General features: G+C 40.5%; 1 protein-coding gene across 2 annotated transcripts in view; it reads left to right on the top strand.

Moving 5' to 3' along the window:
* Positions 1-6806: 6806 nt before the first annotated feature.
* Positions 6807-20603, top strand: part of ASHH1 (SET domain group 26) — a 59298-nt gene continuing 45501 nt past the window's right edge. For both annotated transcript variants that reach the window (XM_010252130.3, XM_010252139.3), the window contains exons 1-4: positions 6807-6944; positions 8120-8176; positions 10889-10954; positions 15664-15820. In XM_010252130.3, coding sequence (XP_010250432.1) covers positions 10899-10954; positions 15664-15820 — 213 coding nt within the window. In that variant the 5' untranslated portion in view covers positions 6807-6944; positions 8120-8176; positions 10889-10898. The remainder of the gene's footprint in view (positions 6945-8119; positions 8177-10888; positions 10955-15663; positions 15821-20603) is intronic.

Genomic DNA, 20603 nt, shown 5'->3' with positions numbered 1-20603 from the left:
ATACGGCACCGAGGCAGTAATCCCGGTGGAAATCGAAGTACCTATGTTGCGACTAGAAACGTACGACGAACAAACAAACGAGGGCGAGTTACGCACCAACCTCGACCTACTGGACGAAGTGAGAGACCTCGCACACATCCGAACTGCGGCCTACCAACAAAAGGTAGCTCGGTATTATAACGCACGAGTAAAAAAGAGGAACTTCCGCGTCGGCGACCTGGTTCTCCGTAAGGTCATGGTGCCCGAACCCGGTGTAGGGAAACTTGGACCGAACTGGGAAGGTCCCTACGGAGTAAAGAAAGCACTCAGTGGGGGAGCATACGAGCTCGGAACCCTAGAAGGAAAACAAGTACCCCGAGCATGGAACGTTGTCAACTTGAAAAGGTACTACCTATAGGCCACCAAGTACCCCGAAGCCATTTCATGTCAGAAAACGAACTGAAGGACCGAAATGGTCAGTTCGGCAAAAAATATAACTCGATGACAGGACAACCAGTACATGAACAAAAAGCCATTTCATTTCAAAATAGATGTGTACATACAAAAAAAAATGTGTACATTTCATTTCACAAGCCAGGGGCCACTTCATCATTATCAGAAGCCACTTCGACAACGCCCGAAGGACCTGCCACCCCCTCGGAGTCCGGTTCGGCATCCGCAGCATTAGCCATCTCTTGAGTGATGCGCGAAGTGGATATGGCACTGGTATCGAGGTCGGGGTACATATTCCGGATCATCCACCGACTTAGCTTGAAACCCCTCCTGTAGGAGTCTACCATCAGATCATCGAAATCCGGCGAAGCAATGTAATCGCTGACAGCCTTCTTCTTCGCGTCTTCGATGCCTTGAGAGAAGATCTGAGTCCTCTCCCTGATATCCTCCTAAAGATACTCGACCTGGTGCTCCAGGTCCAGCTTTATTTCCGCCATACGCTTCTCCACCACTCCCATGGCCTCGGCATCCCTCTGAGACCTCGCCTGCCTAGACCGCGCAAGGCGAGCAGCAACCTCAGCAGCACGAGCATTCTCCTCGGCAGTCCGAGCAGCCTCCTCGGCAGCTCGCGCCTGCCTCGAGCATTTCTCCACCTGGTTCGCCAAGGCGTGAATGGAAGAGTTCACCAATCAAAGGAAAACGGGATCAAAGAAACGGATAAAAGAATAAAAGCCGAACTCTAAAGAAGGGAGCACTTACCACCATAGCATGAGTAACAGCACGGCAGGCCACTTGGTGCAGAGGGAGCTCGGTCCACGCCGCAGCTTCCTCGGGAAACATCGCCTCCTTACTCCGTTGAAGAGCAGGAACAGGCGACAGCACTCTCCTGAAGTCCCCCGGGGCCTCCGAGCCCGACGGCCCAGCTTGCATATGGGCAGACTCGGAATAGGCGGGAGCCCCCATGTGTGTGGTTTCGGCATAAGGAGCCCCCGCCGGCTCCTGCATAGGAGGAACCATCTCGGGCTCCTCTGCCGGATAATCCGGCACCTCGGGCTCCGTACCCCGGGATGGCTTGGCGCGAGCTCGCTTAGCCACCCGCTTTCTCCTCTTCATGCCCTCGAACAAATGCCCACCTCGGGTCCCTCGAGAGTCCATCGTACCTGCGAAAAGGAGTTCGGCATCAGTAAGACATGTAAAAGAAGAACAAGACAGGATCACTCAGGAAAGAACCTACCCGAACTCAGGCCCGCAGCAATAAGCTTGGCCTCCGTCAGATACCATTGACAATCCAGCCCAAGCCGTGCCCATTGCCGGAGGCCCTTCGCCGTCTCCTTATCAAGTGTGATGCCGGAATCAAGAGCGGCCATCCCCCAGCCGGTCTGAAACGGCCACCCCAGCGCACTTCGCACCCCGAAATAGTCCCGCTTCCACGCTGGGACCTTATTGGGGAGTCCGTGTAAGAGCTTGAAGCCCGGGCGAGGGGACAGGTAGTATGCCCGCCTACGCCCAGGAAGGGGACCCGCTTGCTTTTTTAGCATTAAAATAGAAGAAAAAATCTCCAGATCCAGAGGAAAGTTCTCGTCGCAAAATAAAGAGATCGTTCCCACTAAGTTCCTAATAGAGTTCGGGTGAAGCTGGTCGACCGTCACACCGAAGTGGTTTAGGACCTCGACAAGAAGAGGGTGGAAGGGCAGTCGCAGCCCCGCGGCGAGCTGTTCCCGGAAAATCACGATCTCATCGGGACTGTGTTCCCAAGGGAAGCTGCCCGTAGGGATAAAGTAACCGTACTCACTGGGCAAGTCGTAGTAGTCTACGAGGGTTTGGAGTTCCTCAGGCGTCATAGTCGAAGGGTCGAACTGATCTACAACCCGGCCACGACGGGAGGTGGACGTCGACCTACCCGAAGCACCTCGGGCTGTAGGCCCGACCCCTTCCTCAGGACCTACATCGGGCTCACTTGAACTACCGGGGGACGCAAACTGGTTCGTAGAACCTACATCAGACCCGCTTGAACAGTCTGAACTCTCCAAACCAAACATCGGGAAACGGAACGGGATTCCAAAAGCACTCACCCGGGAAGAAGACTGAAGCAGACCACAAAAGCTCGAACAAGCAAGGAAACCTGGGACGCGAGCTGAAAAGCTTGGACGCGAGCTGAAACTTAGGCGCGAGCTCAAGATGTACAACAGTAGCAAGGACGGTCCCCCCCGCGCGCGCGCGCTATTTATATCCACAGCGGCCGGAATGCGACGGCCCAGATCGAAGCCAATCCAACGGCCCACAGCCGCACTAAGCCGCACGTCTTCCAAGACCAATCAGCTCACGTCTTTCCGAAACTGACGGAGTGTCGCGCACGTCTTGTCAGAGGACAGGTGTCGGCACGCGTCTTCCCGAAACTGACGGGGTGTCGGCGCACGTCTCCTCGCAATAAAAGCGTCTGCAGCGCAACTCCCGAACAACTGCCGTCACGACTCCCAAACGCGCGCCCTTTTTTGAAAATCAAATTAGAGCAAGCGCGCTCGGCACGGACTAAAACCCTCCTGCTACCTTGCAAACTCCCCGCGCCAAGACGGGACCGTTGTCGCAGGGAGTGGGGGGCAATTGATGAAGGGAAATTTGGCCCGACCTCGCGATCGCCCGACACGTGGCAAAGACAAGCAGCTCGGGACAGTAGAGCGCCCGAAGCAAACATCGGAAGCAAGTCCAAGCTCACTACCGAGCCCGAACTCCAGACCGCTGTACTGAGTCCGAGCTCCCTGTTAAGAGCGAGCTCCCTGTTAAGGGTCCGAGCTCCCTAAGTAAGAACCCGAGCTCCCTAAGTCCGAGCTCCCTACTAGGAGCCCGAGCTCCCTGTTAAGGGTCCGAGCTCCCTAAGAACCCGAGCTCCCTATTAAGAGCAAGCTCCCTACTGGGAGTCCGAGCTCCCTATTAAGAGCAAGATCCCTACTAGGAGTCCAAGCTCCCTATTAAGAGCGAGCTCCCTACTGAGAACCCGAGCTCCCTGCAAGGAGCACGTGCTATACTGGGCCCCAAGCCTCACAAAGCTGACCCGAGCTGGCCCATGGCAGCTCGGAACACTCCAAACCGAACTCAAGACACCTCGCTTGCCACTCCAACACTTCACTTCCGAAACACCAGGCCGACCAAACGTACCCGACACCAAGGACGTCCGTATCCAAGGGCGACGCGCCTGACTGATTTGGGATCTGACGCCTGACAGCCGCATTTCAAACGGCTTCCTGCTACCGCCACCTGCAACCGTCGTCACTAGCCACAGAGACGGCTCCGACAAAAGGAACAGTGGCGGTTCTGTCCGGCCAGAGGAAATGACATCCGAACTGGCAGGAGTTCAGAAGTAATCATGCCCGACCTGACGGAAGCCTGGAAGTGAGTGCGCGAGGTGGTTATAAAAGGCTTCTACCCCCCAGGAACGAGGTATGCTAACTTTCGCGCTATTTGATTTATTTTGCCTTTGAAGGATTATAACTTGAGCTTTTGAGCCCTTACACCGGGTTCTCCCCGGAGCTTCTCTTCTCCTTCCGTTTCAGGTCCCTGTTACTCAGTTCAGAGGTAAGATCATCGACAGCTAAGACCGGCCAGATTGTGCACCATCACTTTCCAATATTTTTTTTTCTGAAATTTATTTATTTTTTCAAATTTATCCTTCATATCAATCTTTCAAATGTAGAGTTGCACGTTTAAATTATCTTTTATTTTTTCCTTGTAGAAATCAGTCTCAATAGTAAATATATGGGTATTTTTGATATTTTCATGCCTCTTTGTAGAGGATTCTAATAGGGGTCTATTTAAAACTATGTTTCATGAGAGATGATTGCAATTACCAAACTTCATAAAGGTTTCAGCGATTTACACTAAAATTTAAAAGTGAACCTCAATGTTTTATGGCCACCGTCCATTAAATGCCAAACAAAATGACAAATGTAAAATTATTGTTGTAAATTGAGTCGAGAAACTATTTTAAATATGCAAGTGAAGAAGGCTATTTCATAGATGACAAATTTTCACCCGACTTGTACACCATAAAGGTCCTATATGACATTGGAACCGTTATTGAACGATTACCAATAATAAGTATAAATTAATTAGAAACAAACTTAAATCAAAATAAAAATCAACTAGTATAAACTAATGTATAACCTTAAATAAATATTTAGTTAATAAAATCATTATTAGCTAGAAATAATACATTCATTCAAATATTTGTAGCAAAAGCAAACATTATTTAACTAAAATAATAAAAAATAAATATTTTCTAAATTTAATCATTAATTTAAATTAATAAGACTATTAATTAAAAAAATCAAGTTTTAGTAATTTAAATTCCTTTATAAATAATAAAATCAGTATAATAAATATAAAGGAATAAAAATTAATAAATTTTAAATTTAACTTTACTAATTTAAAATCTATTTAAATTAATCTCAAAATAAAATTTAATAAAAGTAATACAAATTTATTTAGGATAAATTCCAATTAGTATCCTGTACTTTGGGGCTAGTATCATTTAAGTACCTAAACTTCAAAACATGTCATTATAGTACCTGGATTCCCGAAAACTATCTATTTAGTTAAAAATCGTTAACTGACATTAAGTGGCATGTGAAAGGACAGAAATGCCCTTTAGATATCATATAACTTTGATTATCAACAAACCATATTGAACCATGTTTGTTATTTGGTTATTCCAACCTTCCCAAACATCTCTGTCTCTGTACTGTAATAAATTATTAAACCAGCTTGGTCCCAACATAGATTGCTTCACGCTAAGACATGCCTACTCGATCTTTCAACTACCAAAATGCTGTCAGCCTAGATCTAACCCTGGTAAGGGGTTGGTTCTTTACTCAAGGAATTAGGGCTTAGAGTGTGCTCAGCCTAAGCGATCTTAGAGACAGCCAACCCTTGACGCATGAGAAAAGAATGGGTGGGGAATTGGTTCTAAATTCTAATATGGGGAAGACTGCTGGACGAGGTCATAAGGGACGGAAAGCCATAGGAAGCATGAAATTTGGGTTTGAAGGAGGCTAGACTCCTCTTGGTCAACAATTGTCTAAGCGAGGATTTAAGAATCCTTTCACCCTCACTTCTCAGTATTCTACATCATTGTTTTCATTCACTATAATCGTCTTTTCAGGTTTTATTACTTTCTTTGGTTAATTCATAATGCTGAAAATCCCATCTTCCCATGGTTTTTAAAACTGACCCGGTGACCGAACTGGTTGGGGGTACGGTTACTGGGTCGAACGGTCCGATCATTCAACCCAAATGGTTTGACCGTTCGACCTGAACGGTCAGCCCGTTCTAACAAAAAAAAGTAGAAAAATAAAAAACGGTCAAAACCGTTCGAATGATTAATCGGCCGGTTCAGTGGTTTGTTGACCAAAATCAATGGTTTTGGGAAAAAAAACGAAATCGATTAGGTGACAGGTTCCTGATTTTTCCGGTCTGACCGTTCAATCCGGTCCGATTTTGAAAACCATGGGTCTTTCTATCTTCTTCCCCGATTCAGAAGAAGTAAGGGGAAACTCGAATTGAAACCAAGGTGAAACGCATAAATAGTAAGATGGTGATGCAGGTGAAGTGCCTTATATGGAAATTCTAGGTTAAACAAATCATCTTGGTTGATGGGAAATACAAATATGTATGATACAAATAAATACAAAATAATATAAAATACAAGGTTTTGTACTCTACATATTTGCATTTGTATTCCTTCCAAATTAAGCTTTAGGATGTCCATAACGGATTGCAAGTATGAGAAGTTGTGGGGGGTACTAAATTAATAGTTTTTGGGAGTTCAAGTACTGCAATAACAAGTCTTAAAATTTGGATACTAAAGTGAAACTAACCTCAAAGTACAGGGTACTAATGTAAAATTTATCGTTTATTTAAAAATAGCTAATACACCTATATTATTATAAGTGAATATTTGCCTTAGTTATATGGTGCAGGTTATAAAAATTAAATTCGATTTTATAATGTCAACTTATGTTTTCACCTTTACTTCCACACATGCCGTTTAATAAAAGTTAAATCCTAATACTATTTATCAAATATGTTTAGTCTTACACTAGTAAAATTAATACAGATTTATCTAACAATAATAAAATTATTTAGTAATAATTATTTTTAATTCAACTTAAAAATTATAAAAAAATATTACTTGAAAAATCACTTAAATTTCATTTAAAACTAATACAAATTTTTCTAACGCTAGATAACCAAGAATAATGTTTGGGTTGAACTTCGACCGGCCGGTTCGGCCCAATTAAAAATGTCATAAGGCTCTTTCCTTATTTCGCTTAAGAAAGCCCGGCCCCATTTGTTTATTTTGTTTAGCCCGTAATAAATGTAATATTGCATAATTGTATCGTTGGGTTCGACTCCACTATTCCGAGGAGCCCTAAGTACTGTGAGGCGGTCCATCAGCCATGAGTGGCGAGGGAAAGTTTGCCGGAGTTCCACAACGTCACCGGAGAAAGGATTTTCAGGTACGGCGTCGTCGTCTTCGTCTTCTTGATCGAAATGGGGGCTCTGCCCCTACTACTCTTCTCTCTATTTTCTTTCATTCTTTCTTTTCCACCTTTTTTTTTTTTCCTTTTTCTTCTTCCTTCTTTCTAGGAACAGGGTGATGAGTGCACTCTTGTAGAATTACAAAAAGAAATAGAGCATTTTGAGCTTCCTAGGAGCAATGCCCTAGTATTTTCGAACGTTCTATGCTCTTCAACGGCATAGTTTATAAGGAGTGGTGAATCTAAAAAGTTCAAGACTTTCTTATCTCATTACAATTCTACGGCCAACTAACTATTACAATTCACTACCCAAAATAATTCAAAAAAAGCAATTAGTAAAAGGAAATTGAAAATTCTTATATAACTTAACCTTTGCAACTTGTGGACTGTAAATTCTGGGTTATTCAAAGGAATCTCCATGATTGACATGCAGAGAAATGTTATCAATTGCCTTTACTCCTCCAATAAAAGTCTGTCCATCCCTCAGGGTCCTTTCCCGTGCCAGGAAGGCGTTTTGAAATTAATTTTTGACGGCAGTTCTAGGGAACCCTGGTGATGCAGGAATTGGAGGTGTGATCAAGGGGAGGGATGGGAATATTTGCTGGGATTTTAGTGGCCCAATAGAGACAGGTGACTCTTAGGCGTTGTCGGCTTTCACCATGATAGAGACTTGGGGTTCTTGAGCATAATCATTGACGGCGATTCAGAAAACACAATCAAATGGTTAGGAGGGAGGGATGGAGGACCCTGGAGGCTGGCTCATTACATGACTGAAGCGAGAGACATTCCCCTGATGTACATCTTCTCATGTATCTAATTTTATTTTAATGCATTCTCTGTTACCTTTTATCTAAAAAGGAACTTGAAAATTGATACGTACCACATGGTTCTTTTATTTTCTTCTTTTTTTTTTTCCCTACTTTCTTTCTTGAGCAAAAAAAGGGGCTCATTTATTTATTTTCTTGACCAACTAACTAACATAGATAATTTTGATACACTAAAATTCGCTACCCAAAGTAATTAAAAAAAACTAGTGAAAGGAAATCGAAAATTGACACACATACCTTTATTTTCTTATTTTTCCCCTACTCTCATTCTCCAGCGAAAAGGGGCTCCTGTACTAAAATGTTTCTTTCCTTTTCCTGCTTTTGTAGGTTTGGAGAAGACTCTCCGCTATTGGATTTTGTCTCTAATTCTGATTTGGTTCTGTGGTGAGATTTCCTTGTTCCTTTTTTGTTTCTCTTAATTTTTTTTATGCAAGCATGTGCTAATAGAAGGACTACTGATTGCAGTCATGTAATTAATTTATAATATCCACAGTTATCTTATTTCTAATGTAGTTGATTTATCTGGTTCTGGTTCTAAGAGGTGGCAAGTTTTTCTTTTCTTTTTTATTTTACCTTTATTTTTGATCAGTTGGTGATAAGTTTGTACTGAACAAAATAGAAAATAAAGAGAAGCTTAGGAATCCAGTGATAATTTAGAACTTAATGTTGATTCCTTTTTTTTAATGAACCAATACCACATAGGTGGTTCGTATGCAGACATGTTGTACTTTGACTTGTGATCTTAATTGCACTGGTTCACATTAGTTGAATTATATTGTTTCAGCATTTAGATAAGCTCATGTACACTATTCATGTATTTTTTTTTTAAATTTCTTTTTAATAATTTATTGCCTTGCTTCAATGAGGCCAGTGTATTTTTCTCACTTCACAGCTTAAGGCTCTTTTTTTGGGGTTTGTTGCCTCAAAGGGGAAAAAAAACAAAATGCTCTTAACTACATTGTTTTAGTTGTAACCAGAAGATTTTAGTGGCAAAATATTGGTTAAAATCCACTATTCATTGTAAACAATTTCATGAAGTCCTCCTAGAGACTGGAAGCCGGTCATGAATCGAGTTGAGCTCGTAGAGACTGTTCTAGATTTTATTCATGTAATCTTTGCCCTCACCTGTATAGGTTGGGTATGAAGAATAGTTCCATTGTAGAGAATTTTGAGTTTGATCAAGGTAGAGCAGTTTGGTGTCCAAAATTTAGGAGGTCTCTTTTTTATTGGGAAATTCAAGAGTTGTGGACCTCCTGGCAAAGCTGCAGTCAGCGGAACCTCAGGTGGAAAGGAAAGATTTAAGATGGTGAAAAGAAAATAGAATGGCTTATTTTCACTCAAATCTTTATACAAGTCTTTGTCAAGGTCAATTGAAGAAAATTCAGGTTCTAAAGGCATCTGGTGAAACCCTGCCCCCCCAAGGGTGGAAGCTTTTGCTTAACTAGTGGTGTTGGATTTGGATAGCATATTGACATTGAATCATCTTTAAGGCAGAGGTTTTCACTTAGCGAGCGGATGCTATCTTTGTGAGAATGCTGAGGAGAATGTCATCATTTGTTTGCTGAGTGCTTCTTCTCAAAATTCATTTAGGTAGTCTCCCAACTTGGTGGAAGAGATATTCTCCAAATGGCCAAAGGGATCAGGAAATGTCAAGGCCAAGCTCACCTGGTAGTCTCCCAACTTGATGTTTTCTGGGAACTATGGAAAGAAAGAAATAGAATAATTATGAGAAGGTTTGACCAAGGGAACATATAGCTCTTCTATTCAGCAAAAGAATTATGGTTTGGATCCTCATTCTCCCAGAGTTCGAAGGAATCATAAAGGGAGACCTTGGTTCTGGATTTTGGAACACTCTGCAGCTGGCCCAATTGTTTCTCCTTTGTTTGATTATGTTTTTCTCCTTTTTTCTTAAAGTTTCTCTCTTTTGCTTCACTCTCCTTTATATCTTCGCTTTCTAGTGATATCTCATCACTATCAGATGTACTTCTTTCTTCTATAAATAATTTTTCTTTTTTTTACTACCACAAAAAATTCATGTTTTGCTTTTTACCCTTTTCACTTGACAACTATGCTTTTGTATTTTTCTTATGTCACATTTTGGTAAAGGGGGTCAAATATCTGGTTGAGGCTAATGCTGGAGTGTATTATTTTTGGTGATTTCTTATCTCAATGGTTTGCAATTTTGATATTGTTGGACATTTCACCATACAGAGATGGGGATATTCAGGGATATTTTTCTAATTTTGTTAAGGAAATTTTCTAAAAACGTATAATTAGAAGAAGTATAATTGCACTTTTTAGGCTCAAAAACCATAGCAAACAACTATACAAATCAAATAGAGAAGATTAGGAGACTTAAATCTCTCTCTCTCTCACCACCATTTTGTCTTTTATCTATCTCCTCTTTGTTATGTATGCCATTTACTTTCCATTTTGACTTTTGTCCTTTTTGTTACTATACATTTTGGTTAGATTGAGAATCCACTTTTGTAGTTGTGCGCCTTCTTTTTCTTTTGTGGTAAGCGAATCATATCATACTGTAAATCAAACATTCAATCATTGAATGCCCATATGCTATTTTAGGAAAATATTTTAAAAAAAAGTATGATGATTTTAATGAAATATCAGAAAATTTCTGATAATATTCTAAAATTTTAAACCTTAAAAGTATAGTCTATTAATAACATCTGAAATGTTGCCAACATATTAACAATATGTTGGAGATATTAGAACAAAAGGTTCCTGTATGATTTCATATTGCCCTTAGCAAAATGGGGAGATATTGCGAACCATGCTTATTACCTCCATGATGTAATAAGTTTTTTACTAAATAATAGCTTTCTTTATGAAGTTTGTGTTTTCAATAAATATTACATTACCTTTTCCAAAAAAATAAAATAGGAGAGGGAATTTTCCTCCACTAATTGGTGCTGGATGGGGCATACTACATGGTAGTGTAGCAGTTTATCTGTGTTTGAGTAAATTCTAATATGATGTTAAAACAGTTCCTTTTTGTGTGAGATCACTACATTTTCTTTTCCTTGTATTAATTAAGTTGGTTGCTACTAACAAAGGAAATGCTTTTTTTTTTTCTAGGATCAACAAAATGGAAGGACCACCACCTTACAAAAATATTCAACAAAATGATTTTTCATATCGAAAGTGAGATGCTTTTTTCTCATCCTTTTGTTTTATTTTGTATTTTCTTGTGTAGCATTATAGAATTGAGTGCACTAAATGCTTTCTTTTCTTCAAGATGGTTGATGTATTTTAATAATGTGCTTCTTTTAAATAATTCTTAAAGGATTATAAGATTTGAGAAGGAATGATATTAGAATAGAGTGACTTTGTGATGAGAACCTGCCCACAACAGGAGTCTTCTTCAAGGGAGACTCTGCCTCCTGAAATCAGAGAATTAGAGAGAGAGAGAGGGAGAGTTGAAATAGGGCTGTTCACATTATTATTCTTATTAATAGCTCCATACTTCGCACTTTTATCTTTTTGGATAAATCTCTTGATTGTGGATGGTGACTTATCTTCTTTTACTTGTAACCAATGTTCTGAAAGTCATAATCATATCATAAATAGTAGAGAATGTAGAAGTAGAGCCGAATCAAGTCATGAATTGTGTCATAAATCATGAGATTTGTCTTAATGGTGGAACATGCCGTATATTTGGAAAAAAGAGTTCAACAAAGAGGATGTATGGGAAGCTATCAAAGAAATGGAAGGGGATAAGGCTCCAGACCCGGATGGATTCACCATGGCATTTTTTAAACGTTGCTGAGGGTTTCTAGAGGGACACGTTGTGTGTTGGAGGAGTTTCATAACACAACAGCATTGGAAAGGAATTTAAATTCAACTTTTATCACTATTGTAGCCTGGAAAAAAGGTGCTGAAGAACTGAGTGATTATAGGATAGTCAGCCTTATTGGCAGCATCTACAAGATAATTGCCAAGGTTCTAGTGAAAAAGTCTCAAGCTGGTGATGGAGAGCATAACCTCAGAAAGTCAAGGTGCATTTGTGAAGGGAAGGCTCATGGTGGGTGGGGTTCTGGTTGCTAATGAGATGATAGATTCTAGACTGAGAGGTGGCAGAGTTGGCATGCTATGCAAAGTGGATTTTGAGCAAGCTTATGATCATGTTAATTGGCAATTTCTGGACTAAATATCGAGAAGAATGAATTTTGGCTCCAAATGGAAGAACTAGATGGTGTGGTCCAACACTCCAACGTTTTCAGTCTTGGTGAATGGAGTGTCTTTTGGGCGGTTTAGGAGCTCAAGGGGACCCTCTATCTCTATTTCTATTCATATGTGTAACAGAGGCTCTTAATAGAATTATAAAAAGGGCCACCTTAGGGGGATTTGTAGAAGGTTCTAAGTGGGCAATGAGAGGGTAGAGGTATCTTTGTTGCAATTTGCTGATGATACATTAATTTTCTGATGCCTCTGGATTGCAGGACATCAATGGTTTGTAACCTTCCTTTTAGCATCAGCCACAAGAAAAAAGATTACCTTGGATGAGATTTTTAGCTTCCAAATCCAAAACCAAGGCACCTATGGATATTGGATTAGCACAACATGGAGTAGGAAAGATTAAGATTTTAAAATTCTAACAGCATGAGATGATGCAAACATGTGGAAACGACAACAGGTTAGCAAGGGTGTAGATTGAAACGAAACAAGTAGAAGAGTTAAGCGATAGCATGAAGATCTTGAATACTTACCTTATTGGTAGGTTTGTTGGGTGTGATGTAAAGAAGGAAAGAGTTGAAGCCTGGGTGAAGTCGGAATGGGGGGAAGAAAGCTTTGTAGGTGTCAGAAATTTGGTGGGGGTTTGTTCCTGTTTATGTTTCAGAGCAGGGAAGATGTAGAGTGGGTGGTGGATTGAAAAAAGGAAAAAACAAGAGAGATTGATCTGAAATTATGCTGGTGGTTCCCAGTGGCGGGGGTGATTCATGATGGAAGGAGGAGAAGGGCAGTGTGGATAGGTGTGGTGGGAATTCCATTACATGCCTGGGGTCAGATGACTTTTAAAATGATCAGAGGCAGGCTTGGAAAAATCCTAAACATTGAAAGGAATGGAAATTAGGAGAAGATTGATTTTGCAAGACTATTGGTGGAAATCAAAGACCTGGAAAAAATTCCAAGTTCTATGGAGTTGTTATTTGTAGGGGAAACTTACGATTTGCGTATGTTTGTAGAAGGAGAAGATCTGACATTCTGGAGGGCGAAGAGATTTTCTACCTTGACTGAGTTTGGCTTGATATCTAGGAAGTTGGCAAAGATAGCAAGATGGCTTGAGACCTCCTGTGGTGAGATCCGTGTTGGGAAGATGAAAGGTCGTCCTGAGGTTGAAGACAATGGAACTGAAAGGATGGGGGGAAGAGGTAAATTTGATTTTAGGGGATGGAATTATTTTATTTAATTAAGGTTACATGGATGACCTGGCAAAGCAGAGAGGAAAAAAAGAGTTCGGCGGTTACTCAATGGAAGAATGCTTAGTTCCTTTCCAGATACCAAAGGGATTAATAGGCCAAGTGGGGCCCACACTATTAAGAAAGAGTTGGGTGCCTCCAATTTTCTAAATCAAGTAGATGAAATTAGAGGTTCTGGTAGAAAAAGCCTGGAGCCTTTGTTCTCATTTGGTTTTAAGAGGTAAGAAAAAAGAGAGAACATTTTTTTTTGGTGAATTGTTGGGCATTAGACAGTTTTTGATTGGTATTGTTGGAGGTTGGATTTTGGTATTTATTCTTTTTTCATACCTTGATGAATGAAAATTGTCTTGCTGATTCTGTAGCTGATGGTGCATATAAGCACACTTGCTTGGTGTTTATATATTTAGAAGATCTGACATTCTGGAGGGCGAAGAAATTTTCTACCTTGACTGAGTTTGGCTTGATATCTAGGAAGTTGGCAAAGATAGCAAGATGGCCTGAGACCTCCTGTGGCGAGATCCTTGTTGGGAAGATGAAAGGTCGTCCTGAGGTTGAAGACAACGGAACTGAAAGGATGGGGGGAAGAGGTAAATTTGATTTTAGGGGATGGAATTATTTTATTTAATGAAGGTCACATGGATGACCTGGCAAAGGAGAGAGGAAAAGTTAAAGAGTTCGGCGGTTACTCAATGGAAGAATGCTTTAGTTCCTTTCCAGATACCAAAGGGATTAATAGGCCAAGTGGGACCCACACTATTAAGAAAAAGTGGGGTGCCTCCAATTTTCTAAATCAAGTAGATGAAATTAGAGGTTCTGGTAGAAAAAGCCTGGAGCCTTTGTTCTCATTTGGTTTTAAGAGGTAAGAAAAAAGAGAACATTTTTTCTTTTGGTGAACTGTTGGGTGTTAGACAGTTTTTGATTGGTATTGTTGGAGGTTGGATGTTGGTATTTATTCTTTTTTCATACCTTGATGAATGAAAATTGTCTTGCTGATTCTGTAGCTGATGGTGCATATAAGCACACTTGCTTGGTGTTTATATATTTAGAAGGTAAACTATTATGTTTATGTTTAGAAGCTATAGCATGATTTGACAGTGGCATATGCACAATAGCTCTGTATAATGGGGATGTAGAATAAGATTATAATCATGTGTAATGTGTACTAAGAATGATTTGGTTTATCATCATAATAATAACAATATTGATCACAAACAAATGTGTTAGGCAAAGACTCTCAATATGACCTCTTTACTGGTGGTTGGGGATTCAAGTGGTATAGTGGATTGGTTCAAAGAAAACAGAAGGGGTTCATGGCAATATATGAATACCTTTAAGGAGATAAGGGCTCTAACAAGAGAGATGGAAGTTGAATATAGATGGACACCAGATCAACAGACACTATGTCTGATGTGCTATCCAAACAGGGCATAAATCATAGTTTTCAAGGCGCCAAGGTGAGGCTGGGTGTCTGGGGGGCGCCTTGTCGCCTAGTCGCCTAGGCGTCGCCTAGGTGATGGATTTTTTTATATAGAAAACATAGATCCTAGGGTAGTTCCCTAGGTACCATAGCCATATTTCTTTAATAATTATTCATAATTTTCATAAGAAAAGTATAGAGTTCATGTTAAAGTATAGAAAGTCAACATATTCATGAGAAGAAAAAAAAGAAGGAAAAGAAAATTCAAAAAATATAGGGGCTGAACCCTTATTTTTGTTATAGGAAAAGAATAAAAGAAAAAGTAGTAGTAGTAGTAGTGTAGTACTGTAGTACTTTAGTAGTAGTAGAAAATGTGTTGATTAGACAAAGTTTTAAGTTCTTCCTTACTTATTGGTTCAGGTTTTAAAGCCTTTGAGGGTTCAATACAGCATTTAGCAATGTTTGTATTGATTAAATCCTAACAAATAAGAAAATAATAAAAACAAATTAGTATATAAACACAAAAAATGAATATTTTAGTTTAATAGTGCCTATTTTATAATTATAATGTAAAAAAATAAAGAATAAAAAAATATTTTACAATGCATAGTACAAAACTGCTTGGCGATTAGGCGAGGTGAGCCTCAAAAGGCGCCTTGTCGCCTAGGCGTTGCCTTGACAACTATGGCATAAATACTAAATAGGTGTAAGCTCTGTTTTGGAAGAGTTGGGGCTTGAATTGTAATTGTTGGGTTAGGTCGCAGTAGCCACTCACATTGGGATTGCTTGACAGATTGTACATAATCCATTATTAATTTATTTTTCACAATCAAAAAAGTTATTTGCTAACTATCAAAAAAATATCAATAATAATTACAATAACAACATTGTCAATGACCAATAGCAGGAGTTTATTATTAGAAGATGAACAACATCAATAACCAGTAGCATGAGTTAATTATTAGACTTCTTGTCATGTGGTGTTTTTAGTCTGTTATTGTTTTGCTGTTTCTTAGGCACAAGAAGCAGAAAGAGGAGGATATTGCTATCTGCAATTGTAAATATGAAGCTAATGATCCTGACAGTGCATGTGGAGAGAGGTGTTTGAATGTATTAACCAGCACAGAATGTACACCTGGCTACTGTCCCTGTGGTGATTATTGCAAGAATCAGGTCTACTGGATATCTCCATTCACCTGTTCTGTTTTCCTTTTTGATCCAATATATCACTGACAGAAAATATTTAAGAGCATCTGTAGGAATGATTCAGAAAATTGCAAATGTTTATTGTGCAAGTAGATTTTTGACATATATATTGGTGTTCCTCAATCTTTTTATATTTGTTAGGGCTGTGATGTCAGTGCCAGATTCTTTCCTGTAACTTGTCCTTTTTATTACTTTCATTTTTTCTTGTTATTAGAGGGCCAAGCGGAGAGGTTAATAACTTCTTTGTCCATCTTTCTTCTCGTCTTCAGTCTTTTTTCTCTCTCCATTCTCTCTTTCTTTTTACCTTCAAAGGTTGAGCTTTTTATTTCTTTGATAGTTTTGTTTCTACTATTACTCCTTGTACAATAATAAATATTATACAAGTATAGGTTCCATTTTTTTCTTTTTATTTGGGAAAGGTTGGGTTATGGTAACAGTTTACAAAGCCTTGCACAACAAGGTACTGGACAAGGCAAGCATTTTTTCTTGTACAACCCAAATCCCTCTTTGACTAATTCATACAAAAAGTTAACTGAAATAAAAAAAGGAGCTATAAGGTATATTCTTGAATAACTCGTGTGCTGCCGCCCATGGGTATATCCTTCCCCAGCTACCTTTTAAAACCATATCATTGTATTGAACTTGTTTCCAGAAAGCCTCCTATTGCTCTTTGTCCAAATTGACCACAATACTGCTTCTGGAACTACCATAAAACCTTTCCTTTCCCCGACAAACCACGCATATTCCAACTCCATAGCAATGCTAACTGGTTTCTTGGGAAACAGAAACTTTTACTCCAAACACCCTCAAAGATTTCATTCATATCTCTCATGCAAAACTGCAGTGCATGAAAATATGCTTCACCCCCTCAGAGTTTTCACCACACATCACACATCTGCTAGGTTCCACCAAAATGGCGACCCACATGAAACTTTGAGGGGAGCTGCTGATATCCAGACCCTGTTTTCAGGAAAATTTGCCTCCTCATCATCACACAATCCGTTATAAAAGGATTTGACTGTGAAAATTCCATATTTCTCCCCCATCCAAATTCTTTTATCTCTTCTTGTACTGTCCACCCTGACTGTACTTAAGTTTTGCATCAGTTCTTCCCACTGCTCAATTTCCAATCATTTATTTCCTTCTAAAACTGGGGTTCCAAACTCCTACCCCCTCCCTTCTGTGAGAACACTTCCAAGATCAAATATTCCTTATTGAGAGCAATTTTGAATAATGTTGGGAATCTCTCCTCGAGAGGGCAACTTCCACACCACACCTCTTGCCAAAAGCTAATTCTTAACCCATCTCCTACTTCCATCTTAATCCCTTGCTTGATCCCTTGCTGATTTCTGTATACCTCTCCACACTGCACACCCAGAAGGTGGATTGGATTTGCCTGTCTCCCAGCTTGAGTTTCTTGTCCCTACTTCACCATTATTATTCTTTCCACTGATTTGTGGGTTCAACATTCGATCTCCAATACCATTTATCTCATTGGGCCAGATTGGATTTTCTGATTTTTCTTATCCCTAAACCCCTTCCTTTCTTAGCCTACGAACTTTACTCCATTTCACTAAATGAAACTTGAACTCTTCTTTCCATCCCTATGACAAAAATCTCATTTTCTTTTCCAAGATCTTGGCAACATTAGCTGGGATGGGGAAAAGAGACAATAAATAACACTATTTAGAAAACTGGATTGGACCGTTCGGTTGGACCGGTTGAATCATAACCCAGGGCCTTGGCCAGTTTGGTCATATGTTGAGAACCATAATTCATGAAAAACTGGTTAAAATGGGCTGACCATTCGATTTAACTGGAAAACCGGTAAACATGTCCTGGTTTTATAGAACTGCCCGGTCACCAAATGAGTTGGAGTTTCAAAATGTTAATGGCAAGACCTGAACCCACAATACACTCTTGATTAGTGTTAACTTTCCACCCTTTGACAGATATCTTGGCTTCTAGGAGGCTAACTTCCTCTCAACTCTTTCCACCACCAGTTCCCAAATGTTCTTAGATATGCATCTATCTCCAAGTGGCATTCCTAGATACTTAGTTGGCAATTTCCCAATTTTGCATCCCACTAGATCCACCAAAAGGTCTATCAGGTCCATACCCATTGCCATTATTTCACTTTTATGCATATTAACTTTAGGTCCAGGGCACTTCAAACCAGATAATGATCATTCTAATTATGTCCATCTGTTCTTAGCATGGCTTTAAAAATGTCATTGGCCTGGGTAGTCAGACCTTCGAATTGGGAACCAGTCATAGTTCAGGTCTGGTTATTAGGGGTGGCAATATCTCACCCAACCTGCTGAACCCATCTAGTATCTAACCCACCCAACCTGCCCATTTACTTGGCGGGTTGGAAATGGGTTAATCACCCATTGGGTCAATTTAAATGGGTTGGGTCGGGTTGGGTTGTGGATAACCATTGGGTTAACCACTATAGATACAAGTATGAATTCCTTAGCCATTTTTTTTATTTTCATTATTTAAGTGAAATAATTTATAATTAATGCATTGATTTTCTATTAATTATTGACTAAAATTAGTTTTTCCTCGAATCAACACACTTCACCGAAATCGACATAAATCCAAATCAACCCGACCTGAGTCTCGACCAGCCCGGATCAAATATGAACAGACCTGATCTCCTTGATTTGATCCGTTTGGGTCAGTTAGGTCAGTTCAAACCTAGTTTGATTTGAATCCAAATCGGGCCAATCGGTTTGGCCTGACCCAGATCCAGGCCAGCATGGTCCGACTGACCCAAATCAACTTGGTATGCTCGTTAACCCAGTTTGGACCACCTGGTTCGCCTTGGCCTAAGTGACTCGAACCAACTCGAATTTGGACTGGCTTGGTATGCTTGCCTTGACCTACTTTGGATTGATCGGCTCGGTCCCAAATCCATGCACAACCTGATACAGACCGGTTTGAGTCAATCGGCTATTTGACTAAACCAGCCCGGTCTAGTCTGACTGGACTGATCTGAATCCAAACAGTTCAAACACTCTTGATGTGATTAGCTCGAAGACAAATCTAGTTAGATCTTAGATAGTTCAAGTTGGTTTGACCAATTTGAACCTAAGTGGTTCGGTCAAGCCCGAAACCCGAACATAGTCAAATGGCTTCAGGTGATTAATTGCCTTTTATTCTCCTTGTAAAAATAATATGCATGTGTTGAAGTTTGACCTGCCATAGAATTCTGTCTTGTTCGTTGACTGTAGAGTAAAGTAGACAGCAAGAAGTAGGAGAGGAAAGAAGAAAAGAGAGAAGAGAGAAAAGAGAGAAAGGCTGGTTCGAATTAGGGAAAAAAGTTAATCCCTTGATTCGGCCAGACCTATTATTATATTATTGACTTATTGAAAAAGACTTGAGTGCCCTTCTTTAAGTAAGAGGCACTCGAACTAACATAACAGTACACATCAGCATTCTCAACAAGTACAAAGACTGAAATACCCCTTCACTAACACCACTAACACTCCCCCTCAAGCTGGTGAGTATATATCATATAATCCCAGCTTGTTACATATGTAGTCCACTCTCCCCCGACTCAAGCCTTTTGTAAACAAGTCTGCCCACTGGTTTCCCGTACTAACATATGCAGTTTCTATCACCCCATTCAGCACCTTCTCTCTCACAAAATGACAGTCAACTTCGATGTGCTTGGTTCTTTCATGAAACACTGGATTGGAAGAGATATGAACCGCTGCCTGATTGTCACAGTAGAGCTTCATTGGAGTACTGATGTCATATCCTATCTCCTGTAGAAGGTTCCTCAGCCACACTAGTTCACAAGCAGTATGTGCCATGGCCCTATATTCCGCTTCTGCACTGCTTCTTGCCACAACTGTTTGCTTCTTACTTTTCCATGTTACCAGGTTACCCCCCAGAAAGGTGCAATAGCCTGTGGTAGATCGTCTATCAGACATAGAACCTGCCCAATCAGCATCGGTGTATCCTTCTACTACCAGTTTTCCACCACTTCTGTACAGCAAACCACGACCAGGAGCTCCTTTCAGATACCTCACAATCCTTAGCACTGCATTCCAATGTGGGACCAAAGGTTTCTGCATGAACTGACTCACCACACTAACCGCAAATGAAATATCTGGCCGAGTAATGGTTAGATAGTTTAGTTTGCCTACAAGTCGTCGGTATCTGCCAGGCTCTTCAAACACTTCACCTATATCACTGCTCAGCCTCGTATTTGTTTCCATAGGTGTCTCAGCCGGTTTAGTACCCAACAATCCTGTTTCTTCCAGTAAATCAAGCACATATTTCCTCTGGCACAAATTAATGCCATGCTTAGATCTTGCTACCTCTATGCCCAAAAAGTATTTCAACTTGCCAAGGTCCTTTGTCTGAAAGTGTTCCTGTAGGAATGCCTTCAATCTGTCAATGCCCATTTTATCATTCCCAGTCACAACGATATCATCCACATACACCACCAATATTATTTTACCTGCCGAAGAGTCAAGACTGAAGACAGAGTGATCAACTTGGCACTGTTTCAGACCAAACTTCTTGACCACCTCACTGAACCTACCAAACCATGCTCGAGGGGACTGTTTAAGTCCATAAATAGCCTTCTTAAGTCTACATACCTTACCATCCTCCCCCTGAGCAACAAACCCAGGTGGTTGCTCCATGTAGACCTCCTCGAGCAAATCCCCATGCAAAAAGGCATTTTTGATATCGAGCTGATGGAGAGGCCAACCAGACATAGCTGCAAGGG

Source organism: Nelumbo nucifera, chromosome 3 (genome assembly GCF_055504915.1).
Source record: "Nelumbo nucifera cultivar China Antique chromosome 3, China Antique-T2T, whole genome shotgun sequence".
Taxonomy (NCBI): Eukaryota; Viridiplantae; Streptophyta; class Magnoliopsida; order Proteales; family Nelumbonaceae; genus Nelumbo; species Nelumbo nucifera.
This window is presented reverse-complemented; position numbering and strand designations above follow the sequence as displayed.